Below are 19487 nucleotides of genomic sequence, written 5' to 3'. Positions count from 1 at the left end.
TTAGTTAATCAAAGGTTATACAGTTCATTGTGATTTTACTATAAATTTTATAAATAAAGAAATGCCCAATTACTTACCCAAGCGATGAAATCCAAAAGTGAACCTTTTGGTTGGTGATTTTGAAGACAGCCACAAAGCAAGCAGGGTCAATATGATGGCACTTAGGTCAGTTAACATATGAAGTGCATCTGTCATGATTGCTAGGCTATTTGCAATGTATCCACCTTAGAGTAAGGGTGACAAGAAAGAAGGAATAAGTTAATTAAAATAACAAACATAAGCAATCAAACCCCAAATATACAATATTCCACAAAACATGAACTTACAACTAAAGTTAACTAAATAATTATCCTATTGCAATTAAGTCAAAGTATCCTGAAATTTTATGTAAAACATTAACTATGCATATATTTTTTTTCTGGTGAGACTGTCCATTTCTAGAAACAGATTCTCTGAGGAATCAATGACCTTAAAAAAGTTAAGAGGCACTAAAGGGTGGCTAACACAAGAGAAGTTTTATGTTTTAGCACTTCAGCTTCTACTCAACCTACTAATTCTGCTGCTGCCGCTTAGTTGCTTCAGTTGATTCCAACTCTGTGCGACCCTATTGACTGCAGCCTGCCAGGCTTCTCTGTCCATGGGATTCTCTTGGCAAGAGTCCTAGGGTGGGTTCCCATGCCCTGCTTCAGGCGATCTTCATGACCCAGGGATCAAACCTGGGTCATATTCTTTACTGCTAAGTACTGTTAGTGAACTTAATAACCACCATATCTAAATATTACAATAAAGCTGAACAAAAGGTATTCACTAATTTGGGAGGGCTTGAACATAAACTAAAGAAATTTGTAAGATAGTCAATAGTTCAAAACAAAAGATAAAAAATAACTGATTCTCTTAGATATAAATAGCAGTGTCTCCTAATAGAGGGATAAAAGATGGCATTTAGAATACAATTTTTTTGTACTGGTTTTCCAGTAAAGAATAATAATGTATATATTTCATATATTTGGGTGTGTGTATCTGTGTCTGTATATATAAATTTATATTTATTATATATGTGTGTGTATTATATATATATATACACATAAATATGTACACTATTTATTATTTTTATTTCATTCCATTATGGTCAACCAATTTTCCTATCACCATTCAGAGAATAAATTTTTATTATACAGAGTATTCAAGCTTGTATGTATATCACAATCACCTGGAAGGTTTGTTAAACTATGGACTTCTTGACCCCACTCCCAGAATTTCTAATTCAGTAGATCTGGATGAGGCCTGAGAATTTACATTTCTAACATGTTCCCAGGTCATCACTGATGCTTCTGGTTTTGGAACCACACTGAGAACTACTGTTATAGTGTACTGCAGAATTTCATGATCAGGATGTTGTGACACTTAAATGTGCTGAGCTGTTGATTCCCCTGTTCCTACGATGGGTGTGAAGAGCCAAGAGCAGCAGAAGTGGGGCTGATGATCTTGTAGACACATCCATTTATCCCAGTGTTGTCTATACAAATACCATTTTTTAATGTTTTCCCTGACATGAAAAAGCTGGAAATCACTGAGAGAAAATACAGCTTGGTGGTTAATAGCAACAGTTTAGTTCAGTTGCTAAGTCGTGTCCAACTCTTTGCAACCCCATGGACTGCAACATGCCAGGCTTCCAGGACTTTGAAATTTCAGAGACTTTGAGCAAGTTACTTACTCATTTTTGAGCTTCAATTTACTCATCTATAAAATGAGGATAATACCTTAAAGCCACACTGTCCAGTAAAACTGAGATGATGGAAATATTTTATCAGCGCTGGCCAGTGGAGTAGCTGCTAGTCACATGTGGCTTTTGAGCATTTGAAATATGGCTAGAGCAACTAAGGGATTGAATTTATTTTAGTCAGCCTAAAGAGCCACATGCGGCGATCACCAGCAAAGAAAGCAGAGTAAGGACCTCTGAAAATCATCTCCTCCATACAAGGCACAGAACATGGGCAAAAATGGTCCAAACCAGCTTTCTGAAAACTATGCACATTAATTAAACAAAGGCTGATACAGGTAGCATTTATTCAAGGAAAAAGTTTCAACCTTGATAAGAAGCTCAGTAGCTCTGTGACATTTTAACTTGCTTTATACCCAATCTCTCCCTCTTCAATTCCATGGTAGCCTTGGAAACTAACAAGCAGTAACCACAGTGAAAACCTCAGCCTGGCAGCCACTGTAAGGAATAGGATGGAGTTGAAAGTGAAAGTGTTAGTTGCTCAGTTGTGTCTGATCCTTTGTGACTCCATGAACTGTAGCCAGCCAGGCTCCTCTGTCCATGGGATTCTCCAGGAAAGAATACTGGAGTGGGTTGCTATTTTCTTCTCCTGGGGATTGAACCCGGATCTCCCGCATTGCAGGCAGATTCTTTACCATCTGAGCTACCAGGGACATCCTGGATGGAGTTAGAGGTCATTAAAAGCCCCACTGCCAGGATTGACCTGTCTGGTGATTCCCTCAGAGACTATACTTGCAAGGTTCTTTTTAATTGACTTGACTTGGAACTTGGCCCTGGTGCAAACCACAGTGAATGTTTGTCGAAAACAATAAGAGACAGTTGTTAACACACCAGTTGCCTGAAGCAATAAATAAGTCTTCTGAAATTTTACAATGACGTACCTTGGTGTGGTATTATTTTCATCCAATTTGGGCTTTTATTGACTCTGTCTGTAATTATATACCCGTCGGTTCTGGGAAAATTTCTTAAACTATGTTGCTGATAATTTCTTTCTTATGCTTTCTCTATTCCCCAAACCCCTATTATTTGGAACTTGAACTCATATACTAGCTTTCTTGCCTTTCTTCTCCCATGATCTTCTATCTCTCTGCTCTATTCTGTAAGAGACTATCTTAATTCATCTGCTAATTTGTTTGGAGTTAAAAAATATTTTAATGTTTTTATTATTCAAAATATATTTTTCTACTCTGAATTTCTTTTTAAGAATAGCCTATTCTTGTTTCATAGATTCATGATCTCATTTTATCTCTATAGATACTTATTCCATTATTACACTATTATATCTGACTGGCTCTTAAACAAGTTTTCATAAACTTTCCTTATTTTAGCCTTCCTCTTTACCCACTTAGAGGGGTACCTGATACAACCAATTCTAGTCCTGCTTAGTATTCTCTAGTGCAGTTCTCAATTGTAGTACTCAGGATCAGCAGCATCAGCATCTCCTGGGAAGTTGTTAGAAAAATTCTACCTCGGAACTACTTAATTAGGAACTCTGGTCCAGCAATTTGTGTTTTAACAAGTTATCTAGGTGTTTCTGATGCACTAGCATAAACTGGATTGGGTCTTGGTTTTCCCCACTGCTTGTTTAGGAATTGGCTTTCTTGGGCCTATTAATACAGTTACACCTTTTACATGATTCCTTTCTAGTTTGTGTTGCTATTGTCTCCTTTCCAGTTTTCCCCATCTGTGTGGAGATACAGAGAAGGCGATGGCACCCCACTCCAGTACTCCTGCCTGGAAAATCCCGTGGATGGAGGAGCCCAGTAGGCTGCAGTCCATGGGGTCACTCAGAGTCAGACAGGACTGAGCTACTTCACTTTCACTTTTCACCTTCATGCCTTGGAGAAGGAAGTGGCAACTCACTCTAGTATTCTTGCCTGGAGAATCCCAGGGACAGGGGAGCCTGGTGGGCTGCCGTCTATGGGATCGCACAGAGTCGGACACGACTAAAGCGACTTAGCAGCAGCAGCAGCAGTGTGGAGATAATATATATATATATTCCACATATGTATGTGGATATATGTATATGTGTGTGTATCTGTGTGTGTGTATACATATATCTTTTTCATTCCCATGCAGCTGTTAGAGCAGTCAGTAACTGTTACTAAATCCAAAGGATATTTTAGTTCTCATCTTATTGGGCCTCTCAGCAGCTTTAACTTATTTATTTCCAATTTGAAATACTCTTTTCTTCAGTTCTGGGATACTTGTTTGCCTTCTGCCCAACTTCTAAAGTGGTAGTTACTCAAGACTTGGGCTCTCGAGATAATTTTTTCTATTCCTATGGCATCTACCTTGACCTCCCTTCTGAATGACAGACTTACACATAATAGGTCACTAGACATTTTTACATGCCTATTTCACATACATGTAATACTTAACATGTCTAAAACAACCCTTGAGCCCATGCTTAAATCCTGTTCTGTATTTTCTCCCTTCCCTGCTTCATAAATGATACACATTTACATACACTAAGCAGGTTAGGTACAAAATTTCAGAATCATTCCTGATATTGCTCTCCCATCAATTCTCACATTCAACTCATTAGCCATTTTGCCAAAGCTACCTCTAGAATGTTTCTCAATCAGTGTATTTTTCTCCATCCACTCTATTTCAAGTCATAATCACTTCCTATTGGGACTTCTGTGAAATATATTTGCTTCTGCTCTTGTACCAGCCAATCCACTCTCCATATGAGTCAGAGTTATCTTTTTAAAAAGTAAATCCCATCATGTCAGTCTCTACTCAAAAGCCATCACTGGGTCCCCATTGTACTTAGAATTAAAGAATAGACTCATTTAAAATGGTCTGTCAGGACCTACTTGATCTGGGCCCCCTACCTCTTTCCCGCTTACTATATTCTGGCCAACTGGTCTTCTTTTTAGGTCCTCTTAAAGAACTGATGGTTTTAGGACTTTTGAATTTGCTGTTCTCTTTGCTTGGAAAAAAGTCCTCTTCCATTCCCTTTTCTTAAATAACTCCTAATATTCTTTTTTTGGTTTAACTGTATCTGGTTCATATATAAACCATGTCCTATTGATTACTATGTCCTATAGTATCTTGTTCTTTTTCTTCACAGTACTTAAAACCACTTGCATTTTAAATTTACTTGCATGTTTAACATCTGTGTCCTCCATTACAGGAGGACATAATGGCCTCCAAACATTAGACTAAGTGTTTTAGATAGTAGGGATCAAATAGTTTTGTTCTCCATTGTGTATCTGGAACACCACAGCACACTGCCTGGTATACAGTAAGTATACCAAGAAATACTGCTGAATGGAAAGAACTGACCTTTCTGAACGGAAAGAAAGGACGTAAGGACATAATGTCCTCCAAACATTAGATTAAGTATTTTAGATAGTAGGGACCATAATAGTTTTGTTCTCCATTGTGTATCTGGAACACCACAGCACACTGCCTGGTACACAGTAAGTATACCAAGAAATACTTGCTGAATGGAAAGAACTGACCTTTCCATTTCTGAATGGAAAGAACATCTCAGAGCAAACCCAAGATTCAAAATCAAGTCTCCTCTTTCAGATTTTTAAATTATTTCATTTTAAAAATTACTCCATACTTTCTATATCAGTTCACTTCAGTTCAGTTGCTTAGTCGTGTCTCTTTGCAACCCCATGAACTGCAGCACGCCAGGCCTCCTTGTCCATCACCAACTCCCAGAGTTCACCCAGACTCACGTCCATTGAGTCAGTGATGCCATCCAGCCATCTCATCCTCTGTCGTCCCCTTCTCCTCCTGCCCCCAATCCCTCCCGGCATCAGAGTCTTTTCCAATGAGTCAACTCTTTGCATGAGGTGGCCAAAGTACTGGAGTTTCAGCTTTAGCATCATTCCTTCCAAAGAAATGCCAGGGCTGATCTCCTTCAGAATGGACTGGTTGGATCTCCTTGCAGTCCAAGGGACTCTCAAGAGTCTTCTCCAACACCACAGTTCAAAAGCATCAATTCTTTGGTGCTCAGCCTTCTTCACAGTCCAAATCTCACATCCATACATGACCACAGGAAAAACCATAGCCTTGACTAGACGAACCTTTGTTGGCAAAGTAATGTCTCTGCTTTTGAATATACTATCTAGGTTGGTCATAACTTTCTTTCCAAGGAGTAAGCGTCTTTTAATTTCATGGCTGCAGTCACCATCTGCAGTGATTTTGGAGCCCAAAAAATAAAGTCTGACACTGTTTCCACTGTTTCCCCATCTATTTCCCATGAAGTGATGGGACTGGATGCCATGATCTTTGTTTTCTGAAAGTTGAGCTTTAAGCCAACTTTTTCACTCTCCACTTTCACTTTCATCAAGAGGCTTTTTAGTTCCTCTTCACTTTCTGCCTTAAGGGTGGTGTCATCTGCATGTCTGAGGTTATTGATATTTCTCCCGGCAATCTTGATTCCAGCTTGTGTTTCTTCCAGTCCAGTGTTTCTCATGATGTACTCTGCATATAAGTTAAATAAGCAGGGTGACAATATACAGCCTTGACATACTCCTTTTCCTATCTGGAACCAGTCTGTTGTTCCATGTCCAGTTCTAACTGTTGCTTCCTGACCTGCATACAGATTTCTCAAGAGGCAGGTCAGGTGGTCTGGTATTCCCATCTCTTTCAGAATTTTCCACAGTTGACTGTGATCCACACAGTCAAAGGCTTTGGCATAGTCAATAAAGCAGAAATAGATGTTTTTCTGGAACTCTCTTGCTTTTTCCATGATCCAGTGGATGTTGGCAATTTGATCTCTGGTTCCTCTGCCTTTTCTAAAACCAGCTTGAACATCAGGAAGTTCACGGTTCATATAGAAGACGTTTTATTTCTAAGTGCTTTTGACACATTGCAATAAATGCTCTACTGTTTACCATTTAATTCTATGTAACATTCTGAATAATATTGTTAACGTCTATTCTAAGTACTAGCATCTCTACAGTGTTTGACAAGATTTTCATACTTGGAAAATCAAGTTAGTATTTGAAAAGAAATGCTTATTGTACCTTTCACAAAACATCATTTACCAAGTAAGAGACTTAAAAAATGTCAGGGCAATTATATCCTAGTAATTTTTATAGGTGTAAACTCTAATTTTAAGGGGGAAATTGTGATTAAATGTGATTTAACTTCAAATATTCAATATTAACTGAATGACTCCCTGTTCATGTGAATTTGGGCATCATTGACTCAGTCTGCTGAGAGCATACCTTATCTGATCTCAGCTTCTACTCCTTTCTTTACAGTGTATACATTTATAATTCTCAAACAGTAATTATTAATTCAACAAAAATGTATTGAATGTATACTCTTTGCTAGTCATTGTGCTGTGTGCTGGTAACTGAGCTTATATTTCAGTGGACACTGATACTAAACAAGTGAATATACAAGCAAGATAGTCTGAGGGCTTTTAAAGTGGGGGAAGGAACAGGGGAGAAAAGACCTATAGGCAGTCAGAAAGGTTTCTAAGAGATATCTTTTGAGATGAGACATAATGACAAGAAGTCATCCAAGAATGTTTTGGGAAAAGACAGTCCATATAAAGCTGTGTTTTTCAAATTGCAGGCTGTGACCCATTCCTAGACCATGAAATCAATTATGGGCTGTACCATAATTGAACAAACAGTAGAACACATCACATGATGTGCAACTTTTGTTTTAGTTATACATATATTTATACATATGTGTATGTGTCTGAACATACTTACATATGTATGCATGCATGCCTACATAGGTTACTATGTTAAGCGTGTATCTTACTACAGTGAGATCAAAAAAGTTTGAAAGCCACTGATGTAGAGGGGCCAGTCAGTTTGAAGGTGTTATGGGCAGGAAAAGAGCTTTCTGAGTCAAAGGGAGAAAGAAGGTTAGCACGGCTGAAGTGAGCACTGGGGAGGAGTGGTATGAAATGACTTAGGAAATGTACATAATTTTTCTGCACATAACCTCCAGCCAGCATCTTAAATCCAGATGGCTTTCTCTGTTCTCATCATGGTTCTTCATTAAGAGAACACAGGAGGGAATTCCCTGGCAGTCCAGTGGTTCGGACTACCTCAGAAGTTCAGTCCCTGGTCCAGGAACTAGGATCCCAGAAGCCCCAGGGCGTGGCAAAATATAAAAAAGGAGAACACAGGAGAATAATCTCCTTTCTTTAATGTAACTTTATCAATTATCACTTAGAGAAGTTAGCAGTTATACTAATGTGACTCTGAAATTAATCTCTAAATGGAGAATGTATTTTATAGTAAAACTGCATTACTTGAATAATTAAAAAGTGAAAAAACCAAAATCATAAAACCTGGGGAAGACGTCTGGCTTTCAGATCCTCCTTAAAATGAAAAACTTTGAGGTTAGTTAGTAGTATTTAGGTATGCAAATTTCCTGGATATAAATACAAAAGGAAATAGTAAACAACCACTAAATTCAATGGCAGAGGGAAAAAAAATCAAGACAATGGGATGGCAGATCTTCACTTACTTAAGTGTCCTCATAATCTATTTAACCTCTGTGCCCTCAGATCTCTTAAAAAAGGTGGAGCAGGTGTTCAGTAAGGTCCCTTCACACTGTAAAATGTTATTTTTCTAAGTAATTTTAGAATCATTTGCTATTTTAAACGCTGCAAAAATTAACCTAGTGTTTTATCAGATTTTTTTTTCTGAAACAGGAAGTTACATGATATATAATGAAGATAATGTCCTTAACTTTACAGTAGATGACATGGTGTTCAGAGAACTAGAAGAAATGTCAAAGTTATCTTTGGAAGTTTATGTTGTACCTAGGCTGATCTGCAGTTTGTGAGGCCTCGGCACATCACCAGATCAGTATCTCGATAAATAACAAGCTTCCTAAAAAGCAAGTTTAAACCCCAAAGCAGTAGGCAAGGTAAGTGGAAAGTGAGTTGGCAACACAACTCACCTACAAGCTCTCCAATCATGAAAAGCAAGTAAAGAACGGCAGCAATGGTCAATCTGGTTTTCACCTTTCTCTGCTTCAACAACTCTCTCTGCTTGCTGCAGTTGTCACAGGGGTCCGCCTTCAAACTCAGCTGACTGTTGGTCAAAGGTAAGTCCTGGTCCAGCAAGGAGTCATCGTCGGCCTGGAGGGCCGAGTGCGCCCCGTTAGCAGGCCTTTCCGGGGCTTCGGACCCATCGTCGGCCACCACAACTCGAAGTTTGTTAAACCGAGAAAGCCCCTCGTCGCCCACCTCGTCCGAGAAGTCAAAGGCGCTGGTGTCATTTAAGAACAGCGGCGCATCATCCTTCCTCAGCATTGATTTGAGGCGCTTCCACGCGCCGGATCCGGCCATAGCACTGGCTGAGCGGCCGCGGCGCCGAGCGGCTGGGTGCAGGCGGACGGCCGGAGACTCCTACTTCACTCGAAAGCCAGTTCCCAGTGGCACTGCGGCGCGTCCCTTCTCATTCTGTGGGAAACGAAACACATTATAAATTAAAGGCGGCCCGACAGAGCCCACAAGTTCCGAAGCCCGGGGCGGCGGGGGGCGCCGGGGCTCCGAAAGAGGGCAGCGCTCTACCTGGGGTGCCGCTGTCGGGCCGCCGCTCATCTCCCCGCCCCCGGCCGGCTCCGCGGGGCCGGCTCGCGCATCTCGGCCCGGGGCCGCGAAGGAGCGGGGCGGTCCTCGAGCCTGCAGCGCCCGCCGCTCCAGGCCGGCTTCCCGAGTCTGACAGGTTCGGGGCCGGGCGCCCACGGCCGCCGCCTCTCCCCGCCCTGCGCGAAGCCGCGCGCGTGCGCTGGAGCGGCCGCGGACGAGCCGCGCCAGGGAGGGGTGGGCGCGAGGACACGCAGGCCTGGCGCGCCCGGCAGAGGCGCACACGAGGGGCGGGGCGGGGCAGGGGCGCGCGCCGCGTCCCCCGCCCCTCAACCGGCTCTACACTTCCCGAGGCTGGGAGGCCGGGTCGGAGAGAGCTGGAGTCCTCGGGTTAAGTGGGTAGATTTCTACGGTCCCGCCCACCCGAGGTTGGGCTTTGCTGCCTGGAGTTCGCTCCGCTGAAGGACGGCCTAGAGAATCTTTGATTGAGATCTGGGTTTCAGATGCTTGGCGACAGGAGAATGTAACCCTTTTTTGCTAAATTGAGCAGCTTTTCTGCCATTAGAGTTGCTGCCTCTCTGCCAGGTTGGCAAAATTTGCTGCACAGTCAGATCAGCTCGGAGAGGGCAAGGCTTGTGGTCATAAGCAGTTCAGTGTCCTGCTTTGTATTTACTGTTGTTTTTCAGCAAATATGTGTTATCTGTGTGCTCCCTATCAGGTTCCTTTTGCACCCAAGGTATTTACAGTATGGACTAAACCCAAGCACAGGAACTATATATAGTACGGTAAGTCCCCTACATACCAACCTTCAGGTTATGACCGGTCAAAGATGTGAACTTTCAAAGATGCGAACATGCTTTCCATGCTTTCCCACCGTCTAATCACATAGATTAGTTCACGTGTCTGGCATACATTATCATATATGTGCATGCTCTACAAGTGGTTGTGCTTTTGTGTACTTTACTGTGTAATACTATATAGAATATAGTGCTACAGGATCTTTATTTTAAGCTCAGGATGTCCGGAAGCGGGTTTAAAAGCAGCAGTGATGTAGCTGGTATATAGTACTACCCAGACATCACTGGATCATTTTTTTTTTTTTTTCAAGAGTGTAGATAGACTTGAATCCAGCAAGGAATCGGAACCTGTGCCGTTAATGTCAGGTGTGAGTGAAATTACAGTTTGCCCTCCATCTCCTGTTGCTGACAATCCTTCAGCACCATCAGCTCCCACCTCCTCTCCCTCCAGTCAGTAACTCTTCTTGCCTGTTCACTCAGTGCCAACCCCTGTATGCCAGCTGTTGTACTGTACCATTGTACTTTTCACGGTACTATAAGATTAAAAATGTTTATTTTTGTGTTTGTTTTTATGCATTATTTGTGTAAAAAGTATTATGAAGTATTATAAACCTATTACAGTACAGTACTATAGCAGAAGCAGAAGATATTAAGAAGAGGTGGCAAGAATACACAGAAGAACTGTACAAAAAAGATCTTCAGCCCAGATAATCACGATGGTGTGATCACTGACCTAGAGCCAGACATCCTGGAATGTGAAGTCAAGTGGGCCTTAGAAAGCATCACTACAAACAAAGCTAGTGGAGGTGATGGCATTCCAGTTGAGCTATTTCAAATCCTGAAAGATGATGCTGTGAAAGTGCTGCACTCAATATGCCAGCAAATTTGGAAAACTCAGCAGTGGCCAAAGGACTGGCAAAGGTCAGTTTTCATTCCAATCCCAAAGAAAGGCAATGCCAAAGAATGCTCAAACTACCGCACAATTGCACTCATCTCACATGCTAGTAAAGTAATGCTCAAAATTCTCCAAGCCAGGCTTCAGCAATATGTGAACGGTGAACTTCCAGATGTTCAAACTGGTTTTAGAAAAGGCAGAGGAACCAGAGATCAAATTGCCAACATCCACTGGATCATGGAAAAAGCAAGAGAGTTCCAGAAAAACATCTGTTTCTGCTTTATTGACTATGCCAAAGCCTTTGACTGTGTGGATCACAATCAACTGTGGAAAATTCTGAAAGAGATGGGAATACCAGACCACCTGACCTGCCTCTTGAGAAATCTGTATGCAGGTCAGGAAGCAACAGTTAGAACTGGACATGGAACAACAGACTGGTTCCAGATAGGAAAAGGAGTACGTCAAGGCTGTATATTGTCACCCTGCTTATTTAATTTATATGCAGAGTACATCATAAGAAACACTGGACTGGAAGAAACACAAGCTGGAATCAAGATTGCTGGGAGAAATATCAATAACCTCAGATATGCAGATGACACCACCCTTATGGCAGAAAGTGAAGAGGAATTAAAAAGCCTCTTGATGAAAGTGAAAGTGGAGAGTGAAAAGGTTGGCTTAAAGCTCAACATTCAGAAAATGAAGATCATGGCATCCGGTCCCACCACTTCATGGGAAATAGATGGGGAAACAGTGGAAACAGTGTCAAACTTTATTTTTGTGGGCTCCAAAATCACTGCAGATGGTGACTGCAGCCATTAAATTAAGACACTTACTCCTTGGAAGGAAAGTTATGATCAACCTAGATAGCATATTCAAAAGCAGAGACATTACTTTGCCAACAAAGGTTCATCTAGTCAAGGCTATGGTTTTTCCTGTGGTCATGTATGGATGTGAGAGTTGGACTGTGAAGAAGGCTGAGCACCGAAGAATTGATGCTTTTGAACTGTGGTGTTGGAGAAGACTCTTGAGAGTCCCTTGGACTGCAAGGAGATCCAACCAGTCCATTCTGAAGGAGATCAGCCCTGGCATTTCTTTGGAAGGAATGATGCTAAAGCTGAAACTCCAGTACTTTGGCCACCTCATGCAAAGAGTTGACTCATTGGAAAAGACTCTGATGCCGGGAGGGATTGGGGGCAGGAAGAGAAAGGGACGACAGAGGATGAGATGGCTGGATGGCATTACTGACTCGATGGACGTGAGTCTGAGTGAACTCCGGGAGTTGGTGATGGACAGGGAGGCCTGGCGTGCTGTGGTTCATGGGGTCGCAAAGAGTCGGACATGGCTGAGCAACTGAACTGAAATAAACTGAACTGAACTGAACTATAGAGCCCATTGTGTTAGTTGGGTACCTAGGCTAACTTGTTGGAACAAATTGCTTGCAAACGTGCTCGCAGAATGGAATTTGTTTGTAAGTAGCAAACTTACTGTAAAAGTATCTGTACTGGCTGTTGATTCTGTTTAACAGCAAGGTTTAAAAAGAATTAAGTTTTTAGTAGTAGCTTCTAATTTAGATCTAATTTTAATGACAAAATGAAATGACAATAAGCCCCACCTTCTGCTTCTCTGGCGATTCTCCAGGTGAGTCTTAGGGGATTTGGAGGCCTTAAAACTACATGCAAAATTTTGTGGATATATGTATTTTCTTGAGTAAGTCTGTTAGCCTTCATCGTATTCTCAGATGGGTTTCAGACTCAAATAAGATTAAAACAACAGCAGTGTTAGAAGACTAGTGCAAACTCCCATTAATCCAGTATTTATAAATATATTTTAACAACAATCTATGTAAATTACCACATTTTAAGTTATAGAAAATACAATAAAAAGTCATATAAACATCATTTTCCTCTGAAGATCCAGATGATACTTTAGAATCTTGCATGTCTCAGTTGCAACTCACCTTTGAATGGCCACGATATTCCTACAGAACTGCAGTCATGGGAGTCAGGTTAGGAAAACTGGATTAGCGATCCCCTAGTTCCCTAGATCCAGAGTATTTAATAACCAGGGGACCTCGGTCATTATCAACAGAAGGAAGAAATTTTCCTGAAGGTTGCTTCCTTAATTCTAATATTAATCCATCCAGATTGGGAGTAGTTTATTTGTTGTTAGTACTTTTAGTTTGTTATATTGCCTGAAATCCTACTAATGAGAAATAACAAATGAATAAAGTATTTCAGGAATGTGATCACTCTTTACTAAAAATTTTGCAAATGAGATTCCATTAAGGAATGGAGATAGACGTTTTTAAAAACAAGATGAGGCAAAGCATGTGTTTTGTTTGTTTTTGATATTTACAGTAAACTGTTGGGAAGAGCTAAAATATGGTAAGTTTTGGGATAAGTTGTTACACAGCAATAGATGACTAATATAGTCAATATCAACTTTCCTCTGTTCCAGAAAAGATACCTTTCTTATTCTTTTATCACATGGACTCTTGTTCCTAGGCCTGCTTTGAGTTAGTGGCATGATTTCTATCACTGAACTTTAAAGGGGGCTAAATAAATAGATTTCTGTGACTAGTCTTGAAAGGTAACTACCATTTTCAACCTTATATCTACATATTCAGAATTTATAACAATAGATAATCAGCTTTTGAAACATAACCCATTTATGAGTGGAGTGCTTCCTGCAAGTATTCTAGCTCTTGATCAGTATGCCATTCTTTTATATGAGACTTAATACTTCTTAATACTTTGCCTGGGCAAATGGAAAAAGTTGTCAACCATTTAGCCTATCTCTCAACCAGGTAACCTATAACATACAGATGGTTTAGGTAATAGCAGAGACCAGTCAATTCGATTTCAGGACACATATCTCAGGGCAGTTAACTGGAATAGATGCAAAATATCCTATGTCAAAACCTGTTTTCTGGCCCAGATATCTCTTGGAACAAATGACAGTGCTAAAAATAATACTACAGCTAACATTTACTTAAGGCTTGTTTATGTGCCAGGCACTAGGCAAGGGATTTGATTTACCTGAGTTCATTTAATCCTTACAGCATCATTAGGATACAATCACTAGTGGTACAAAGCATGGATGTGGGAATCAGACTGCTTGTGTTTGCATCCTGGTTTCACCACTTAGAGTCATATAATCTCTGGCGAACTGTTTAACCTCTTTGTGCTTCAATTTTCTTACCTATGAAGTGGGAGTGATAATCATACCTGCTTCACAGGGCCTTAATAAGGAATAATGTATATAGAGCATGTAAAACTTAACATACCTAGTTCCTAGCACAGTAAGTACTCTATCAATGCCAGTGATTACTATTTTTTAAGTAGATGGAGACATAGAATCTCAGGGAGATTAGGTAACTTGGCCAGAGTCGTGCTGCAAACAGAGCAGGAACTCAATTTCAGATCAGTTTGGTTTCAGAGCTCAAGCTCTTAACTATCACTCTACACTATCCCTCTTGGTTTCTTTCTGCATAAAAATGGAATAATCTGCAGAAAAATATCTAGACTTCTTGGGATATATTAGGAGAGATCTCTGTTTCATACATTAAAGATTTGCCAACAATTTGAGACCTCTGCATTGTCCTGTGAAATCCTGTTTGGGAATGGAAGGGGGAAAAAGTTTTTTTTCTTTTTAATTGAAATGTAGAAAAGGTGCTTCATCTACTTAGTTGACAGGTTCAAATGCTGCATATTCCCCATCCTGAGAACTCGTTTGTCTGTTGGAGTATGTGGCTGTAGGAAGTTCCTATAGGATGTTTTTGGAATATGTTCCCTTACCTTTTTTAGGAGGGGATGAAAGCTGTTGGATGGGTATGAACAGGAGTTAGTGATGTGATACACAACTCTGGTGAAGCTAATGCTTTCGTCTTTCCATGGATTACTCAGTAACACAGTGGCTGGAAATTCAGTTTAACCTCTCCTCCAGGGGAGAAGAAATACCAGAAATAGATTACCTGAGGACAGGCAGTTGTCTTCTTGGCCAGGGAAGAGATAAAGGAGATCTCTGGCTCTAGAGACCATCTACCATTTCACCAACCTGTGAGCCAAACCTACTTTCAAACAAGTTCGTAGTTTTCATATCTTTGTTTCTGTCTTTTAAAAAAAATTTTTAATTAAATATTCCTATGGGTTTCTCTAATCATGTCTGGCTGAAATGAAAGGGAATAGGAGGTCCCAGCTGGGACAGTAATTTAAGAACTAAGCATGGGATTTCCCTCTAGTCCAGTAGTTGAGACTCACCACTCTGCCCTTCCACTGCGAGCAGGTTCAGGTTTGATCCCTGGTTGGGGAACTAAGATCCTGCATGCTGCTCTGCCAAAAAAAAAAAAAAAAAATTTCTTGAACTGAATAAAAATAAAAATACAACATATCAACTTTAAAAAAAGTATATATATAAAAAGAACTAAGTGCATCAGTCCTGGAGTTTGGAGGTTGTGGCTGGGCTGGGGAAACTTGAAGATGAGGGTGGAATTTGGAAAACCTGGTTTTAGCTTCTAATTTTGCCATCTATTTACTGTGATCTCTAGTAGTGTACTATTGCTGAACTCATTGTTAATAGTGTTAATATTAATACTCATGAGTTAATTAACATGAGTTAATAAACTCATGTGTTAATAGTGGAAAATAAAATTTGTCCTACCTGTTTCATAGCGACACTGTAAGAATCCAGTGAGATTTTGAATGTAAAACATCCACTTAACCTACTTTGCTAGTGAGAACTATTAAAGACCACGCCATCTAAATCAAATTGCAAACCAAGGGTACAGGCGAATGCTGGTCATCTGATATCCTTCTTAGGACTGCTACACTCCATTTTTGGTTTATTAAACATGTTTTGAGTCACTTAGACCTCTTGATCACCACCACATATGTTTCGCTGTTACAATTACTTTATTTCTCTCCTAGGCTCTGTGTGCCCTTAGCAGCTGACATTGTGCTCAGAGCAGAAACACTGTAAATACATGGAATTAATAGATGAAAATATTTTTGTTATAGAGAGTTCATCCATGACTTTAAATTCCTTTCTAACAAATATTTCTATGTCTTCAAGCTAGTGTGTAAAGTCATTTGTAAGAAATTCTTACCAGGGAGGTCAATATGTCTCATAATGACTAGAGATTGTTAATATGCTAGTAGTTTGTATTTATACTAGACTCATTTCAAAGAATGTTACAACATTATGAATTAAACTGGGACAAAGAAGCAATGGCAGACTAAGGGACTCTTTTGTGGCCTCTGACAACTGGTGGCTTTAAACAAAGAAAGCTGTTGTGTAAGAACTCCCTCCTGGGGTTATTGTGAGGATTGATTAGATTAAAATCTACAAAGTGCTTTGACTTTTTCCCAGAATTCTTTTGCAAATAAAGATGGCGTTTATTTTTTTTTAAGTATCTTTATATTGGTCCTTGCTGAATCAAATGAAACAAGTTCACCTACTATTTCACTCTCTGTATTCCCTGAAGCAAAAAAACCAGACTAAGCCAACCTAAATTACTTTTAATGGTTTTAAGCTGGCCACAAGTGCACACATGACTGAGCAGAATTTAGTACCCTAATCACAAAGATCTTTGTGTATGATTTACATGACACAGTAATGCCTCATAATCACTATGCTACATGGTCATTAGATATAAATTACTGTAATTATTACAACTGTTTTATACTGACCAACAAAGTTATATATTCCTCTTTGTTAGTTATATTTTAATAACTCACATTCTGCTTACTCACAAAGAATATTTCAGGCAGCCTTCCTGAAAGTTCTTCCCTATCTTCAAACATTGTAAATGTTGAAGGTTTGCCCTGATACCAAGTACTGTTTCATCCTCATTGTTTACACAGAAACACATAGAGACACCAGATAAAAAATGAGAGTCCTAGATCCAAGTTTCCAATAGTTGAGTTTCCTCGGGAACCCCTTTTCTGTTCCCAGTGACCCAACCGGCCCATGCTGTCCCTTCCCTGATCCAGAAGGAGCCACTCTGCACATTCTGGGAGGCAGCAGTTTCTCTGGAGCAGGCCCACATGAGGTCTGTGAACAATGGAACAAGAAGCCTGTTGGATAGGCTACCCCAAATATATGCCTCGATGGCATATTATTTATTTTGAATCAAAGTTATGGCCAGTTGAAGAAGAGGCACTCTGAACCTTCTGTCTTCCTGAAAGCCGGAAATAATCTCTTCTTGTGAAACTTACACTCCCTATATCTGCAGATACAAGGACACCTTATCACCAAAGATAGGGAATTGGAACTGAGAAGTCTAGGTAAACAAACCTTCACTACTTCTTTAGCTTACTACTCCAAGCCAAAACTCTGTTTTGATTCTTCGTGAATTGGGCACCCAGAACCTAAGTTTCTTTGTCCTGTCAATTCCTCACAAAAAAGTTTGTCTAAAAAGTATGAAATATGGACTTCCCTGGTTGTTGTTGTTGTTGTTCAGTTGCTAAATTGTGTCCATCTCTTTGTAACCCCGTGAACTGCAGCATGCCAGGCTTCCCAGTCCTCCAGTATCTCTTGGAGTTTGGTCAAACTCGGATGGTAAAGAATCTGCCTGCAGTGCAGGAGACGTGGGTTCAAGAAGATCCCCTGGAGAAGGAAATGGCAACCCACTCCAGTATTCTTACCTGGAGAATTTCATGGACAGAGGAGCCTGGCAGGCTATAGTCCATGGGGTTGCAAAGAGTCAGACATGACTAAGCCACTAACACGCGCGCGCACACACACACACACACACACACACACACACACACACATGTCCACTGAGTCAGTGATGCCATCCAACCATCTCATCCTTTGTCACCCGCTTCTCCTTTTGTTCTCAGTATTTCCAAGCATCACGGTCTTTTCCAATGAGTCTGTTCTTCGCATCAGGTGCCCAAAGTATTGAAGCTTCAGCTTCAGCACCAGTCCTTCCAGTGGTGGTCCAATGATTAAGAATCTGCCTGCCAGTGCAGGGGACATGGTTTTGATCCCTGGTCCAGGAAGATTCCACATGCTGTGGGGCAAATAAGCCTGTGTACCACAGCTACTGAGCCCACACTCTTGAGCTCATGAGCCATATATGGCGTGAGCCTGTGTGCTGCAACTCCTGAAGCACGTGCACCTAGAGCCTGTGCTCCCCAATAAGAGAAGCTACTGCAAGGAGAAGGCTGCACAAAGCAAGGAAAAGTAGCCCCTGCCGCTGCAATTAGAGGGGCTTCCTAGGTGGCTCAGCAGTAAAGAATCTGCCTGCCAAGCAGGAGACCCAGGTTTGATCCTTGGGTGGGGAAGATCCTCCTACAGAAGAAAGTGGCAGTCCACTCCAGAATTCTTGCCTGGGAATTCCCATAGACAGAGGAACCTGGTGGGTTTCAGTCCACGGGGTTGCAAAGAGGTGGACATGGCTTAGCGACCACAGGTAGAAAAAGCCTGGGTACAGCAACGAAGACCCAGTGTAGCCAAAGAGAAAACAGTATAAAGTCTGCCTACTTTGGCTACTTCTTCGGTCTCATTCTATGGGTCTTCCATGGGCATGAATTTAAATTTGTTTCTTGTTTTCAATTAATTTTAAGTCCAGCCACATGAATTCAAGAGGGACAGAGGGAAATTTCTTCCTCCCCAACCAGCCCAGTGTATTAAATGAGGAATCCATCTGGCAGGTGACCAACTGTCCTGGTTGGCTTGGGACAGAGGGGATGCCCAGGGCCTAGGACTTTCACATTACTAGGATGAGTTTCCCTCGCAGTGAGAATAGATTCCAGAACCCTGAACATTTGGATTCTGGAGCCCTGGCTGAGTGTTTGGCAGGTAGAGTATCTTACCTGAGAAAGGCATCTTGTTCCTTTTGGGCCTGCAGCACACGGGGCTGGGTGTTCTCTGGGAACTCTCCCGACGTGAATCCTGTTACCTTGAAATGGAAGAGGTCAGAGGTGTCCAAGAGGGAGGCGGCCACACGAGGTAGGGCCCCCAATGACCCTGCTAGAGCCGCCAAGGTCCCAGGTCAATTCTATCAGCTTTGCAGGTGTGGTAACTACCCCTGAGTATCAGGCTGAATAAATCAGTGTATGCCCTACTGCCCGGAGAGCCTGAGGAAATTACTGTGTGGCTGATACCTTAATTGTCCTGGAGGACACACCTCTCCTGTGGCCCTGGCCCCTTCACAGGGCCGGTGGTAGGAGAAACCAAGTTACCTTGGAGATAGAGCAAAGGTGACAGGGAGTTTTATTGTGATATATTTTCCAAGCCTTATTGTCTCTCCCGGCCTCTTATTCTTCTGTTTTCCCACTGGGATGTTCTTCCCCATTCTTGGAGGGTGTCCAACTCCTGTTCAGCCTTCAAATTCTATAGGTTCTATCCAGTTTCCCTCCTTCTTTCCCTCCTTAATCCTCTCTCTCTTCCTCTCCTTCCCTCCTTCCTTCTCATCTTCCTTTTCTTCCTTCCTTCTCTCCTTTTATTCAACAAATATTGTTTGAACGCTTATCA

The 19487-nt window shown here is 41.2% G+C and overlaps 1 protein-coding gene across 2 annotated transcripts in view; it reads right to left on the bottom strand.

Annotated features, from left to right (window-relative positions):
• Nucleotides 1–19095, bottom strand: part of SLC30A4 (solute carrier family 30 member 4) — a 40241-nt gene extending 21146 nt beyond the window's left edge. The window contains exons 1-3 of one of the 2 annotated variants that reach the window (XM_015473211.3): nucleotides 18827–19095; nucleotides 8684–9188; nucleotides 78–224 (exon numbers count right to left, since the gene is read on the bottom strand). In XM_015473211.3, coding sequence (XP_015328697.1) covers nucleotides 78–224; nucleotides 8684–9074 — 538 coding nt within the window. In that variant the 5' untranslated portion in view covers nucleotides 9075–9188; nucleotides 18827–19095. Of the gene's footprint in view, nucleotides 1–77; nucleotides 225–8683; nucleotides 9189–9299; nucleotides 9449–18826 lie in introns of those variants that run through there. The other variant, XM_002690940.7, reaches the window with a different exon arrangement.
• Nucleotides 19096–19487: the final 392 nt, after the last annotated feature.

This window comes from Bos taurus, chromosome 10, assembly GCF_002263795.3.
Source record: "Bos taurus isolate L1 Dominette 01449 registration number 42190680 breed Hereford chromosome 10, ARS-UCD2.0, whole genome shotgun sequence".
Lineage (NCBI taxonomy): Eukaryota > Metazoa > Chordata > Mammalia > Artiodactyla > Bovidae > Bos > Bos taurus.
The sequence above is the reverse complement of the archived record's forward strand: the minus strand, read 5'-3'. Positions and strand labels throughout refer to the sequence as shown.